The sequence below is a fragment of the Suncus etruscus genome, chromosome 11 (assembly GCF_024139225.1).
Source record: "Suncus etruscus isolate mSunEtr1 chromosome 11, mSunEtr1.pri.cur, whole genome shotgun sequence".
In the NCBI taxonomy this organism is placed as follows: domain Eukaryota; kingdom Metazoa; phylum Chordata; class Mammalia; order Eulipotyphla; family Soricidae; genus Suncus; species Suncus etruscus.
The window spans coordinates 16,291,441-16,308,562 of NC_064858.1; the positions used below are offsets into that span (position 1 = coordinate 16,291,441).

General features: G+C 35.1%; 1 protein-coding gene across 1 annotated transcript in view; it reads right to left on the reverse strand.

Moving 5' to 3' along the window:
- The window catches only part of SCAF11 (SR-related CTD associated factor 11), an 88,038-nt gene that overhangs the window by 45,611 nt on the left and 25,305 nt on the right, over positions 1–17,122 (reverse strand). Inside the window, 3 exon segments of the mRNA XM_049783879.1 lie at positions 3,796–3,823; positions 3,825–3,871; positions 14,857–15,014. Coding sequence (XP_049639836.1) covers positions 3,796–3,823; positions 3,825–3,871; positions 14,857–15,014 — 233 coding nt within the window.

Here is a 17,122-nt window from a genome sequence, read left to right on the forward strand (position 1 = left end):
CTCACTCAGGAATCACTCCTGGAAGTATTCGAGGGACCATTTGGGATGCTAGAAATTGAACTTGGCTGGACTGCATGTAAAGCAAGTGCCCTACCTGCTGCTCTAACCAGTTGTACCCTCCAAAACTTTAAAAAAAAAATTTTTTTTTGAATGCTAAGATTCTTAAATAATCTAGATAGAAATGTCCAACAAGTAATTGAAAAATAAAAAGTCCAGATATAAAGGAAGAGATCTTGGCTATATAAATCCTAGGACAATTTTAGAAGCTATAAGTAATTGCTAGATAGTAAATTTTTCTTGGAGGGGCACATCCATCTGTACTGAATTTAGAGATCACTCCTGACAGGCTTAGGGGATCATATGAGATAGATAGAGCTCGATTAGCCCGCATACAAGGGAAATGCCCTGCTTCCTATACTATTACTCTGGCCCCTAGATAGTAAATTTTAAATTACTACTGTACTTGTGAAGATTTAAGAAAGTATACATAATGTGTTGAAAGAAAGATCCTTTAAAGAACCTCAGTGTTATTTAATAAACTGTACAGAGAGTAGTGATACAGCAAAGAAGATTGTTAAGAGTCAGAAAAGCAAAATGTACTTAAAATATATGTATGCAGGGGCCAAAGTAGGGCATTTGCCTTGCATGCAGAAGGATGATGGTTTGAATCCCGGCATCCTATATGGTCTCCTGAGTCTGCCAGGTGCGATTTCCGAGCCTAGAGCCAGGAGTGACCCAAGTGCTGTCAGGTGTGACCCAAAAACCAAAAATAAATAAATAAGTAAATAAATAAAATATATGTATGTACACACATATTCATAAGAGAAGGAAGAGTCCTGAACACCGAAGGAAACAAAGGGTATTAATAGCTTTACATGTAGAAAACCAATTATGTAGGCATTCAGCCAGAAGATTATTTTGGACATTATAACTAAGGTCAACACATTTTTAGTAAGGTCCATTTTAGTAAAATGATAGATATGAATGTTAAATGGAAGTAACAAAGTAATTTAATAGTTATTAAGCACTGATTGATGTATCATTTTAAATTTAGTTGTAAAAAGAAAAGGCTGATAAATCAAAGATTCAAATGAAGTAAAGTTGAAACAGGTATACTAAGACTGTGATGACACCAAATATAAAATATGACTTACAAAACTTAAGCATACATTAAATAAGGTATTTTTATTTCAAGAACATAACAAATTTTTACAGAAATATATTTGGAAGTTCATGCTAAAAAAAACCTTAAGAACATTATAAATTAAAATACAAATATGTTCTGAAAAAGAGGAAACAAGTCTTTCAAAAACCATATTTCATAAAGGTTTTGATCATAACATCACATTTTTATATCACTTGTCTAAGATGTCCAGCTATAAAATTATAGGCAAAGTCATCTTTTACAAAATCCCATTTTATTTGAATTTGTTTTGTTTGTGCCTTAGTCATTTAGAGTATCTGCTACAAATATATCAAATTATCACAGGCTTGTCATGTTACAAGTTTGGTTTTCCTCATCAATGACATCGTCTATGAGGATTCATATTTTATATATAGACCGTATTTTCCAGCATATAAGACGACTTTTGAAACAAAAAAAAGTCAAACAAAAATCGGGGGTCGTCTTATACGGCGAGGTATATCCCAAAAAATGTTTCAATATGCCGCTAAACGCAAATTGTCTGAATATTGCCACAAAACGAATTTTCCAACTCGATCCTGCACCAATCACTGCAAAGGCTGCTCGGACTGCCTCTCTAAACTCAGCCAATCCAAGCAGGCTCTTTATTCATGTAAATTAGACAATGCTATGGACCCGAATCTACACTGTAAAAAGCCTGCTCAGATTGGCCAGAGTCAGAGAGAAAGTCTATTACAGTATAACCTTTGAACCTTTGCTTGTTGTGATTGGCTCACTGTGGTCCATACAGTTGCAGCACAGGAACATTCTGTCTGATACAGTGAATATAGGCCTAAACCGATATTTTAACTGCAAAATTAGGGGATCGTCTTATATGCCGGAAATACGGTGTGTGGTGTGTGTGTGTGTGTGTATGTGTGTGTGTGTGTGTTGTGTGTGTGTGTGTGTGTGTGTGTGTGTGTGTGTGTAAAATATACACACATGTGTAACTTATTAGTCTTTTTCAAGAATTCAGTCTCATAAATCTTAACTTGTACTCTTTCTCTTCACAATTTGTTTTGTTTTGCTTTTAACCACACCTAGTTGTGCTCAGGGCTTACTCCTGGCTCTATACTCAGTAGTAGCAGCTTGGTTAATTCAGGGGACCATTTGGAATGCAAGAATTGAATATGGGCTGACCACGTGCAAGGTAAATATTCTACCTACTGTTGTATGTTCTGATCCCCTCTGTATAAATTCATTAACTCAAATATTGCTCCTATTTTTTTCCTTTTTATTTGTAAGCAACAAAACACAAATGGATAAAAAATCATATTGAAGATACATATAATTTTGTATGTAATGTTTGTGCATCTCATGAAAGTAATTTATGCTAGCACTACATTCACACTAGTACTGCAGTGCTATCATAGACCTGATAGAGATTTTTTTTCATATTCCTTAGTTAAGAATTAACTTACTGCTGCTACTACTACATTTTTGGTTTGGGCCATACCTGGTAGCACTCAGGGATAACTCCTGGTTCTGTGCTGAGAAATAGCTCCTGGCAGGCTCTTGGGACTCTAATGGATGCTAGAAATCGAGCCTGGGTCAGTTCTAAAACGGTTCCAGGTCAGCTACGTACAAGGCAAATGCTATCGCTCCGGCCCCATCAGGAGTCACTCCTGGCACTGCTCAGAGGACCAAATGCACTGGTGGGTATTGAATTTGAGTTGGCTTCACAAAAGGCAAACACCTTACCTGTGGTATGGTATCTTTGGCCCCAGAGAAACTTCTTTTAGACCATCAGAGCTCTAATCATGTTGTAGAAAATCATATGAGAACTACCATGAGTATGTTCTCTTTAGGGTGTGAAGAAGAAAAAAAAGATTCAGAATTTCTGTCTACTTGTAGAAAAGCCTGTGCTTGTAATATGAAGGAATGATAACTACATATTAAACCTTACTTTGAATAACCTAAAATATACTCAATTAAAATACTATGCAGATGTTAGAAAAAATAAAGTCATAAAATTTGCTTATATATGGATGATATGAATATTATGGTGAGTGAAAGGAATCAGAAGGAGAAAGACAAAGAATGATCCACTCATTTGTGGGTTTTATATGTATGTATTTTTAAAAAGATACTATGGTATTACTATCCAAAAACAAAAGAGATGAAGTTTAGGAGAACCAGTCCATGATAGGAAGCTTGCCATAAATAGCAGGGGAGTGCAGTTAGGGGAGAGAAAGGACCACTATGACAATGATAGTTGGAATGATCACTCTGGACAAGAACTGGGTACTGAAAGGAGATAAAAATGATTTGCATAATCCCAGTTAGTATCATATTGCAAACCCATGTCTAAAAGGAAAAAGAGATAGGAATAAAAGAAAAAGTTTCTGCCACAGAGGTAGGCAGAGAGAGGATATGGGGGAGGGAAGAAGAAAAAACTGGGGATATAGGTGGTGGGAAATATGCACTGATGAATGGATTGTATGACTGAAACTCAATCATCAACAACTCTGTTACTATGTATCTCATGGTGATTCAATTAAAGAATTTATTTATGAATATATATATATATATATACTCAAATCAGCAATCTAAGCATTAAAGATCTTGAATAAGTTTACAGTTTGTGTTGAAAAATAAAAGTTAAGCCTTACCTTAACACAACCTTCCAGTGCACTGATTTAAACACTGCTTGAAAAGTTTTCGGTCAATAGGACATGAGGCCAGGGTCTAAAAATGATTACCAAACAATAAATTTACCAATGTTTCTTTAGGATAAAACAATATTAAACTTTAACATAGATTTACCACTGGAACAGGAGAAAATACAAAAAAATTTTGACTTTTTAAAAAAATAAAGGTACATTACTATCAACCTATATTATGTCACAGTTAATAAACTTGTTTTATTCAACATTTATTGGATATATAGAATACAAAAAAAGAGTATCAAGATAATACCTATTATGTTCTGCTGACCAATGGAGAAATATTAATACAATGAAATGGAGAGCCAGGCTAAAATAAGTAACACCGAGATACATAAAACACTAGGGCAGGGGCCAGTGAGATAGCACTGCAGTAGAGTGTTTGCTTTGCATGCAGCGATCCAGGACAGACGATGGTTCAAATCCCAGCATCCCATATGGTCCCCCACGCCTGCCAGGAGGGATTTCTGAGCACAGAGCCAGGAGTAACCCCTGAGAGCCACCGGGTGTGATCCAAAACCCAAAAAATAAATATATAATAAAATAAATAAAGCACTGGGGCAGCTTTAGATCAACTATTAAGTGAATGGCTTAGACCAGCCCCTAAAGACTATGCCATAATATTCCCCCAAATTATAAATATTGTTTTATTTTATTTCTGAGAGGAATTCAGGTCATATCCAACTGTGCTAAGGAATCACATGCAGTGCTGGGGAAGAAACCAAGACTTCAGTCATAGGCAAGGCATGAGCCTCACCCCTGGATCACATCTTCCCATCCCATAATTATTTTGAATAGAAATTTATACCAGCACAACAAAAAACCTTAAATATAAAATAAAGCAATAGTCCTGCATGTATTGAGGCCTTGTTTTCAATGAGGGGGGCAGAGAGAAAGAGAGATTGATTTTTCCATCCCTCTTCTATGCTCAGGGCATATTTGTATCTGCGCGCTCAGGGATCACTCCTGGCAGTGAACAGGAAACCCTATGTTGTGCCAGCTATCTACCCAAGTTGAACATATGCAAGCATCCTACCCCTGTACTATCGCTCTGGACCTGCAGAAGTAGTTTCTTACATATTCTTTTGTGAGTTATTCAATTCCTATAGTAGGCTGGATGAATAGTATAGCTATAAAGGCTGTGCCTAGCATGCGGCCAACCTCAGTGACTCTCTTGTCACAAGGACACCCAAGCACTACCAAAACCAAAGCCCAGTAAAGGGCCAAGAATGGCTCTTTCACACTGTCAGGTATGCCCTCTCCTCCATATCACAAAGCAATGTACATACATACATATACATATATATATATATGCATTACATTCTTCACATAAATTACAACTCATATATTCTAAAATATTTTGAGTTTTCCTTAATGTTTCTTAAGATTGGTTCATATAACTTTTTCAGAAATGCTCACTCTTACCAGCACAGTATGATATAATGGTTTGTGTGTGTGTGGGGGGGGGGGGAGGGGGTAAAGTACCTGCCGGTGTTGAGAACCTTGCAAGTTTAAGAGATATTTATAAAGATATGATAAAATATCGTGCCTGCTGCATGATATTTTGTTGAGCTATCTCTCCAGCACTCTAATAGTGTTTTAATTTGCATTTCCTTCTTTTAAATATTGAGAATATTTTCATATTTTAAGAGCTAATCAAAGTTCCTAATTGTCTTGGGGAGGGCACACCTGATTCTGAGCTCAGAACTCACTCCTGGAAAGCATGAGGGACCACATGAAATGCAGGGATTCAAAACAGTCCATCCTGGATTGACTGCGTGCAAGGCAAACGCCCTACCACTGTGCAAACTCTCCGGCCCCTTAAGTTGTCTTTTCATTGTCTTTAAATTGTCCTTTGTCTTATTTTTGTTATTTTTGGACTACACCTGGAAATGCTTTGGAATTACTCCTGACTTTGTGTTCAGGGCTCAGGAATTAATCCAGACCATAAAGAGTATGTAGAATTGAACTTAGGTTGGCCACATGCAAGGCAAGTGCCCTTCTATTCATTGTACTAACATTTCAGCCTTGCTTAACTTTTTTGTTTTGTTTTGTCCCACACCTGCAGTGCATGGGTATTACTCCTGGCTCTGTGCTCAGGAATTATCCCGCCAGTGCTTGGGGGACCATATGGGATGCTGGGGATTGAATATAGGTCAGTTGCATGCAAGGCAAGAACCCTATTACCTATTGTATTATCACTCTGACCTCTACTCAAGACTCTACTAGTCTTTACAAATTGCAGTTTTAGAAAAATTGCCTCTGATCACCACTCTAACTTTAAGAATCAAAGTGTGAAGTAAATATATTTTCTATACTGTATAATTAATAAGTATTAACTAAAAATACAAGAGCTTACCTGAAAATACTAATAATTTTGGATAGAAATTAATTTATATTACTTAAATAAAGGCAGAATATGCTGTCTACTAGAATAGAGGGATTCTTCTATGTAGCCTATGGAAATAAAAAGCAAAATGGGATTTAAACAACAAGTCTTAAAAATATATAAAACCGTAATGAAATCCTGAAATATTCCTTAATGGAAAGAAGTTGATGTCTACCTTTTTTCACCATGACACATATCAATATATGCCTGTACACCGATACAGGTAGGTCTAAATGTGTGTAGCCATCCATCATGCATATTTTCATAAATATCTTGAATCATTTAGGGAGCAGCCAAAATATAGTTACTTTTTCACTACTCCACTAAAGTGATTTCTCCTTTCCTATAAGTAAGTCTTGATAAAGTACATTTTCACATGTGAATTAGAATTTCACCATTCTAAATTGAGTTGGTTCATACTGGTAAAAGCCAGCTCAGCTTTTCCAAGTTTTATGCATTTTATATTCTATTATTTTCCCTACAGAAACCTTCAACTTAAGAAATTTTGCTACTATAAAGCTAAACTATCCTAATCTAATACCATTATTTTTTTTGCTACTCTTTTTATCATCTTATTATTATGTTATGGCATTAACATAAAAGATGTTATGGTACTCCCCATATAGATAGAAAGCCCCAACCACTACATTTTATTTTTAATTTTTTGTTTGGACCACACCTGGCACTACTCAGGGCTTCCTCCTAGCTCCGCACTCAGGGATCTCCACTCCTGGTGATGGGTCTTATTTGAGGGGAGGGGACCGTAATGTGATGCCAAAGATCAAATCTGTGTTGATTGCAAACAAGGCAAATGATAGAACCTGAAGTTCTATAACTCTGGTCCCAGCCCTCTTTAAAATAATGCACTGCAAATAGGTATTCTAGTTCAGGGAACTGGATAAAGTCTGTATGATTTATCCACATAGATTTAAAATCTATATGATTTATCATCAGCATTTGTTGTATGAAGTTTCTTAACTAACGTATTTGCCGGCATATAAGATGACCCTTCAACCCATGAAAAACTTCCTAAAAGTCTTAAAAGTAAGTTACTTCGTAAAAGTAAGAGGGGTGCGGATCACTCGTCCCTGAAGCTGGAACAAGTTTTAGCATGCTGTATACCAGCAGATAATATGACTCCCGACTTTTAGGAAGTTTTTCATGGATTGAAGGGTTGTCTTATATGCTGGCAAATACGGTATTTTTATTTAGTTTAGGATAATATTTGATTTGAGGGTCAACACCTGAAAATTTAAACCATATTTGGAAGAATTCAAGGCAAGCACCTTTAATTTAACCCCTCTACTCTCTCTAGCACTCATTTTTGTTCGTTTTTGTTTTTGATTACACACTGTGGCAATCAGTATTTACGGTAATTCTGTTGGTGCTGAGAAACCACATGTGGTTCTGTGATAGAACCAAGATTGGCTATGTAGAAGGTAAGGAAAAACACCTTAAGCCAGGGGTCTCAAACTCGCGGCCCACGGGCCATTTGCGGCCCTCCGTACAACATTTTGTGGCCCGTGGCCGGCCTTCAAATATTGCAGTATTCGCGATTATTCGCAAAAAAAATCGCATTAGTAAGAAAAAAAAATCGCATTAAACATTCGCATACCCCGAGCAATTCCGTTCGGGGTATGCAAATGTTTAATGCAATTTTTTTTCTTATTAATGCGATTCTTTGAGACTATTCGGTAAGCGAAATCCCTAAGCGGCCCTGCCTCAGCCCGACTTTGCCTCCTGTGGCCCCCAGGTAAACTGAGTTTGAGAACCCTGCCTTAAGCCCTGGTGTTAAGTATCTTAAGCACATCTCTCTAGCCCTTCCATAAAGTGAAAGCTTTCAGGTATTTGGTTTTATCAAAGTTTCAAAATTTAATATTTACTTATTAAAGGTAAAATCTGATAAACTTTTGTAAACAAATACTTTTTTCTTCAATACTTAAAAAATACCTAAATTATATTGAGAATTTAGATTTACTTACTTTCTTTATAGGGTGAAGGGTGTAATACCAGACAGTGCTCAGGAATTATTTCTAGCTCTGTTCTCAATGATCACTCCTGTTGATGCTTAGGGAGGTCCATATTGGTGCTGAGATTCACTTGGGTCAACTGAATATAAACCAACTGCATTTTCCTACTATACTATCTCTCTGGTTCCTTACTGTCCACATTCAGACTTTGTTCTTCCATGTAAATGTAGATTCCTGTCTTTAGTACCTCATTTGTGACAAATCACAAAGAACTCATCTCTGAGGTTCCTACAAAAATTAAAGGAATTCATAATCGGATGCTATGGAGAGATAAAATGCTCTTGCCTTGCAAACAGTAGACTCAGGTGGTTCAATCACCGGTATGATGTATGGTTCTCTGAGGGTTGCCAGGAGTGATCCCTAAGCACTAAGTTGGGAGTAAACTATCAGCACTACCAGGTGTATGCCTCAAATAAAAACAAACATAATCTTAAGAGTTTGTGATATATACTATTGTGAAAAGTCTTTTAAACATCAATAACTTCATTGTACTAACAATAAGCAGTTTAGCTCATTAACCTGCAATAAAATGTGTTTATGGATAACATATATACTCCATGCAAATATATAATAGAAATTGAATCCAACTTTTTTTGCTTGAGTTTGCAAAGTTCATAACATAAGTGGATACAGATATATTTTGTTTCACTGTATCAGCTGTAATATTTACTACAATTCCAAGAAATTAACTGTATTTATTTACTGGATGCTCAACTTACACAATCAGATTTTCTTTATTAAACTACCTGCCAAAGTAAGTTAAATGGCATTCTTTCCTTTAAAAATGCCAATTGACAAGAATTTTGACCTGAGAGATTCCATTTTGATCTATTTCCAAAAAAACAAAATTTTGATTGAAAACTGTGTTTGGTTTTTTATTCCTTAATAATTGTCATGAATTTGCATAAAATTTCACTTGAAAAAGGAACTACTGTGATTATAAAAGCAAAACCAAAACAGAACAGTAATAGCAGTAATCAGAAAGCTACTATCAAGTATAACATTCTGTAGACATTCTATCCTTCCTAAAGACATTCTAGTAAACACTAGAAATAAGCAAATTTTCTTTGGCTCATGCTCAGCTTTCAGAAAATTGTCTTAAAGACAAGCAGTCAGGGCCGGAGAGATAGCATGGAGGTAAAGCATTTGCCTTGCATGCAGAAGGTTGGTGGTTCAAATCCGGCATCCATATGGTCCCCAAGCCTGCCAGGAGCAATTTCTGAGAGTTGAGCCAGAGTAACCTCTGAGTACTGCTGGGTGAGACCCAAAACCCCCCACCCCCCAAAAAAGACAAGCAGTCCTCCTAGTTAGGGAAAACATCAGAACACCAGCTACAAACAGTAGACAAAATACTTTTGCTGTGGCTACTGAGATATGATGCCCATTTATATTAAGACAATTTTGCAAAGCATTTCAAAGGAGAAACAAAAAAGAAATGCATTTATTCTGTATGAAGTTTTCAAAGCATACTTCAAATGACTAACCAGTAACACTAAGAAGTCAAAACAGATTATCTTGAATGTCATTTGTTAATGTGTATTAATAAGAAAAGTACTCAGGGTTCAAAGAAGCATCTTAATAGAGCTAAAAGATATAATTGCTCATAATAGCTTTAACAGAAAAGTTTTGCACATGGGTTTTACAAAATGGCTGAACTGACCTAATTTTAAGGTCCTGATAAATACACTTTTCCCCTTTGTCCAGCAGATACACTTTCAGAAAATATAAAAAAAAAAAAAATTTTAATCCTAGCTTTTAGAGTTTGTGTCAGTAAATAATTTCACTCCAGTTGTATAGTCTAAAATAATTCTTATTTCATAGGCTGGAGTAGTAGTATAGCAGGTAGGACACTGCCTTACCTATAACTAACTCCAGATTTGATCTCTAGCATCCCTTATATTCCGCCGAACCACACCAGGAAAAGTGCTGTGATCCTAATCACAAAGCCAGAAGTAAGTCTGATCATCACTGGTGCAACCTCCAAACCAAATATGTGCATATTTTTTTAAAATGTAGAAATAGAGAGCGGAGCAATAGCATAGCAGGTAGGGCACTTGTCTTGTATGCGGCCAAACCGGGTTCAATCTCTGGCATCCCATACGGTCCCTCGAACCTACCAGGAGCAATTTCTGAGTGCAGAGCCAGGAGTAACCCCTGAGCTCTGCCATTTGTGACCCCATAAATAAACACCGAAAAATAAAAAGTATATTCTACTTAAAAACATGTTTTTAAATTTTAAATGAAAAGACCAAAATTTTTCCCATATTAAACAAAATACCCCTCAATTATTCATCATATTCATGCCTTATAAGACCACAAAGTGCTTCAATAACTCACCTACTTAAATCAATAATTTTTGTTTCTATTTAAAATTTTAACTTATTAAAATTTAGTTTCATAATCGATCTGCTCCATTATCACTATACAACTGTGATAGAAAAAAAAAATCTTCCTGATGATTTCAGTAAAACATACCCTATATTCTGAAGCGTTGTAAATTCCCAGCCCAAACAAACCCACTTTAAATGTAAGAACGGAAAACTTTCCTTATTTGGAAATTCAGGATTCTTGATTTCTAATATTTCTTGCTTCCTGTTGCTGCTCTATCCTCAATCACATAGGCTGCCTACAGATAGCCCCTCCTAGAGAGAGAGAAGCAAGTGTTAAAGATAAGTGCTTAAACACTAAATCTCCATACCTATGATTATAGGTAGGTTTGTTTGCCTGTTCATGGGACTCCCAGCAATATCTACTTTCCCATTAACAAAGAGAGGACATCAGTAATATTACATAAAAATGATGTAGGATGGGCCCGGAGAGATAGCACAGCGGTGTTTGCCTTGCAAGCAGCCGATCCAGGACCAAAGGTGGTTGGTTCGAATCCCGGTGTCCCATATGGTCCCCCGTGCCTGCCAGGAGTTATTTCTGAGCAGTCAGCCAGGAGTAACCCCTGAGCATCGCCGGGTGTGGCCCAAAAACCAAAAAAAAAAAAAAAAAAAAAAAAAATGATGTAGGAATGTATATAATTAGAAACTGATCTTATTTAAATCTATTTATTCATCAGGACCTATTAAATGTCTGAAGAAAGTGCTCACCTGTAATCAGACTACATTTTTCCTATCACATTTACTCAGTTCAAGAAACTTTGTTGGTTCAGATTATTGGAACTGTGGTCCTTTTAACAGTTTTCAAGAATATATTCCTAAAGAACAATGGCTATCAGCAATGAAATTAACACCAAAAAAAGGGCATTTTATCTAACTACTCCTAAAGGAAAATGGTTGGCAGTAATAAAATTAACACCAAATATGGAAAAAAACACATTTTTCTTTTCATGTTTTTTAAGATACATTAAAAAACAAAATTGTGTAAACTGTTTGTATATATCAATTTTACAAATTCTCTTAAAACTAGGCAACAAAGAAATACAAATTAATTTGCCTGTTGTAAAAATACAATCTAAATAAAAATCAATTACAAATGTTTTAAGTTTATGAGTTTCACTCATTGTTAACCAAAGGATTAAAATCACAAATTCAAATTGGGGGATGGGGGGTAGTTAAAACTAGAAACTTTACAACCAACCCTCTTTCTTTAGTTTATTTTCAGACCATATCTGGCTGTGCTCAGGCCATCACTTTTTAAGAAAGATATAAAAAGCCCTGAATCAAGTAATCAACAGGTGGTAGTTAGTGACAAACTGTATTTGGTAATTATATATGAATTATAAAAACAGGACCAGTGTTGGTATTTCTCCACAGATATTTTACTGTTTAATGACCTATGTAATAAGTTTAGTTTAGTTTAAAAATAAAGCATAAAAGTAATCAAGATATACATTAACCTGACATTTTTTTATTTAGGGGGAGTAATGTGTTATTAATTAAAAAATACACGCCACTCCTGTCTACACTGAACAGTGTTTCACTTCTTCAAGAACTAGATGCCACCACAGTAAAAACTCATTTTAGTCTCATGAAAGAAAAAATATCTTTGCAATTTGTCCAATTTTTATTTCATTAATATCTTTTCCCAAATTGACGCTATTTACTTGAGGACTGAGATAAACTGAGGAAAAAAATTTGTTTAAAGTAAATAAACACTAAAAATCTAATGTTAATAAAGAAAATATATTTAAAAGATAAGAAAAAGAAGCAAAAGGGTATTATGAACCTCTAATCAAATGTCCCTTTAAAGAACATGCTTTTAGCTTCAATGTTTAGAATTATTTCCAATTCCCTATACTATTTCTATTTGAGGTCACACCAGCAGTGCTTAGAGATTACTCCTGCTTCTGTATGGTGCTCAAGAAATCACTTCTGGAGATACTCTGGGGATAATATGTAGTGCTGGGAAATCAAACCCAGGTAGGCCCAGCATAAATAAGGCAAGCAAGTGCCTTACCTGATGAAGTGTATCTCCAGTTTGACTCTCCAAACTAGGCTTTTGAGTCACACCCTACTATGCTTAGAGCTATGGTCAGGGCTTACTCCTAGCTCTTCACTCGAATAACTTCTGGTGGGTCTAAGGGGAACCATATAGAATAGATCGTTCTATAAACAAGGCAAGCACTCTACACATTCTATCATTCAAGGCACCCTGCAATTATATTTTGGGGCTATACCTCAGCAGTACTCAGGAGCTTATCCAGGCTCTGCACTCAGGGTTCACTCCTGACAGTGATTCACAAGGCGAACACTATTATCTGCTCTTACCTCCTGACCATGTGGTTCTCAGGCTCACTTAATCTGGCTCTGTCTGTGATCTATTAGAGGTGAACATAAATAAGATTTATACCAAATTAATTTTGAGAACAATTATTTTAATTTCAAGTTATTCCTTGAGGTTTATATTTAGTAAAAAATTATAATTTAAAAATCCTTGCAATTGAATATAAAAAATATAAACTGATCCAAATGAATGAATTTAAAGAAAGCCTTAGCACAGGTCCTGGATAATTAGCAGATTATGACTATAATCTTCTCTTTCATTAATTCTGAAAACCATATAAACTTCATGCCACTCTAAAAATAGAAAGGGGGAACAGAGTACAGCAGGGAAGGCACTTGTCTTGTATGTGGTCAACTAAGGTTTGATCTCCAGAACCCACAAGTAAAGTTCCACAAGTATTTTCAACTTAACTTGTTAAATAAAACATTTAAGCACTCTCAAATAGTTTGAACACATGCGTAATTTGTTTCTTTACCAAGAATAAAACAAACCACATGTATCCAATTCAACACACAGAAAAGCTTTAGTTGGGCGACAAAGAAAAATATGCATTCAATAATCAATGTTCCAGCAAACATACAAATATTTATAATAAGATTAATACAACAAAACTCAATACTTTTGCTCCAGGATACACTTTACCTTCTGTTTAGTATATTCTTGCCAAAACAAATACAACTTGTACTAATCAAAACTGTTTCTAATTGAAATATTATAAACTCAATCAGTGCAACAAATCTTTTTTCTATCTTTCCAGAATTTATCCGGAAACCGGATAAAGTTGTTTTACTTTTCATTGTTTTATACTTTTGTTTTTTTTGCTCATCTGGCAGTGCTCAGAGGTTACTCCGGGCAGTGCTCAGAGGTCCATATGGAGTGCACATAATTGAACCCAGATTGACCACATGCATGGCAAGTGCCCTAGCTGCTGTCCTATTTCTTCAGCCCCATCCTTTTCACATTTGTTATGAAAATATTAAGCAAATCACAGAATCCAGAACCCTCAAATGAAACAGAAATTAATTCTATAGTGCTTAGGGAAATCTGAATGTTGCTAATTTTAAAAATATTTTGAAATTTAACTACTTAATTCATTTCATAATCTATCAAGAAAACATAGCACAATTAATAAATATGATAATGTATTTTATTTTACAATATACAATGGGGATTGAAAGGAATATTCAAACTCTAATACTATTTAGAGCCCACATTGAATCAACTTGACAAAGTTCAAAATGTTCAGTTTCTTAATCACTTTCTATCTAACTTCAGTAATATATCTAACTTATCCAAAAATTATTTCATACTAAATTAAAAATGGAAATTAGAAAATACAATTCTAAATTCATTTTTTCCTCCTAAAATATGAAATGTTGGCCAAGTTATATAATATAGAATACAGGTAAAAGTATGCTATTACATCTGCACTGATTATACCTCAACGTTAATTTTTTTGGTTTTTCTTTTGGTTTTTGGCCACACCTGGTAACGCTACGAGTTACTCCTGGCTATGCGCTCAGAAATTGCTCCTCGCTTGGGGGACTATAGGGGGGACACTGGGAGATCTAACCATGGTCCCTCCTAGGCTAGTATGGGCAAAGCAAGATGCCTTACAGCTTGCGCTACTGCTCCAGCCCCTCAACGTTAATATTTTTAAGCTAAAAGCAATAAAGGCTGACCAAAACAAAACTAGAAAAAATATATTGACTGAATTTTATATATAAGAAAATATCTAAAGCAAGGAAATAAACCACATTAATTTATGAAATGCAGTATAAACTCTTTAGACTAGGTGAAAAGAAGTTATACTAAGGAGTCAAAACATTTATTTTTAATACTTATTATTGGACTTACCTCTGACCATTTAAGAATACAGGCCATGCAGAAGACATGATTACAGCTTTCTGGAAAACCAACTTCCTGCTCTAACAGGCAATTAAGACATATTGGACATCTGTCAGCTTCGTTGTACAACCGACCATTGATAGTAGTGTTATCTTTGTTTTCTTTGTCTATAAAGAAATCATGTACGTAATTCAAGATACCCAGACCAACTGATATTTTGTGGCACTATGATAGCATACATACTCTAAAAGGTTTTTTGCTAAGTAATTGCAATTAGATCTTAACTACAACAAACACAAAGCTGTGTCCACAACATTTACTCATTATTATTTTAAAGAGTAACTTATTTTTTATTAATTTTAAAAATAGTCACAAAGTTCAAATATTTTAAGTATAAGATAGTAAATCTACCATCTACATCTAATCCATTTGTTCTAATAAGTTCTATTCAGTTCCTCCTCAATCATATTCAACCCAACACTAAGTTTCTTCTGTGCTCTTAATCTTTTTAAATGCAAGCAATAAACAAGCAAATACTAATATGTAGTATTCAAATTTCCTTCAAACAAATGCTAGAACACGAAACACACTCTGGAATATTTTGTTTTAACCTGTGGAATATTATCTTATTCGCTATTTTTCCCCCTTTTTTTTTTGTTTTGGTCCACACCCGGTGATGCTCAGGGATTACTCCTGGCTATGCACTCGGAAATCACTCCTGGCTTGGGGAACCAGATAGAACACCGGGGGATGTAACTGCGGTCTGTCCTAGGCTAGCAAGGGCAAGGCAGATGATGCCTTACCCCTTGCATCACTTATTCTTAATCTTTAGTTAATACAAACAATACTGCAATGGAAAATATTGTCATTTCACATTTTAGTAATGTCTATCTTTAGGGAAAATTCCTAAAAGGGAACCTGTGAAATAAACATATATGTACATTTGTAAGCTGGATACTGCTCATTTCCCTCTGGGTTTGTACTAATCTACCACAAAATTGCTGACTTATAAGTTAGTAAAAAATCAAAATTCAACATAAAAGAGATAACATGTGAGAAGCATATACCAAACTACCTGTGTATATCAATATAGTGATCTGGCCTGAAGATTAACCCTTAGTTCTACCCCAGGTAGAGAAACCAATTTTGAAGAGATTCCGATAATAAACAAGAGCCTCAGTGACCCAAGCATTTGTTAAGAAAAACTGAAATAATCCCTCTGGTGGAGCACATCCTTAATTTAGGTACTTTAGAATCTAACAGAATAAATTGATCAAATAGTATCTCATAATCTCAGAATCTAACATAACCAAACCTAAGAAAATAAAGTGATTTAAAAAAATCAGCAAAAACTGGAATGGAAATATAAGGCACTTGCTTATTTAGCACCTAGGTTCAAACAAGGGCACCCCATATGTTTTCCCAAGTCTTGTCAGTTGTAATCCTGACAAGTAAACCCTGAAAATATTGTGTGTGATCCAAAAACAAAATTAAGATTTACTTATTTTTTGCATTTTATATTTACTTTAAATTATATATTTACTTCAAATATATTCTCTTCAAATTAACTTGTTGATTATTCAATGACTTCAAATGTCAGAATTTTCAAATATTAAACAGAAATATTAGATAAAAAAGTTTGAATTAGGAGACTTGAAGAAACTATCTGGATGCTTGAAAAAGTAAAAATAAAAACTGTGAAATGTAAAAATGTAAACTGTGAGAAAGAGATTTAAAAACGTCCAGAACTAAATATGACACTAAATAAAAATCCAGAAAAAATATAATTTAGTTTAGACAGTGATTAAAGCAAATAATAACCAGAAAAAAAATCCATATTTTTGTTTATTTCTCCAAAGTTCTAAAAAGGATAGACTACAAAAAGAATTTACCAATAAGCTTTCACTAAAAGAACTTAAGGGGAGGTGGGTAGAGAGGGAATTTTAAAAAATAATGAGGGAAGAGAAAGAAAAAAAAAGTAATGAGGAAGAACAAAATGTAACCTTAAAAAAAAAACACTCTAGGGCCCAGAGAGATAGCACAGCGGGCGTTTGCCTTACAAGCAGCTGATTCAGGACCAAAGGGGGTTGGGTTCAAATCCCGGTGTCCCATATGGTCCCCCATGCCTGGCAGGAGCTATTTCTGAGCAGACAGCCAGGATTGTAACCCCTGAGCACCGCCAGGTGTGGCCCAAAAATCAAAAACAAAACAAAACAAAAAAAAAAAAAAAACACAACACTCTAATGCAGTGTTTGAGAGAAAAAAAAATATAAAA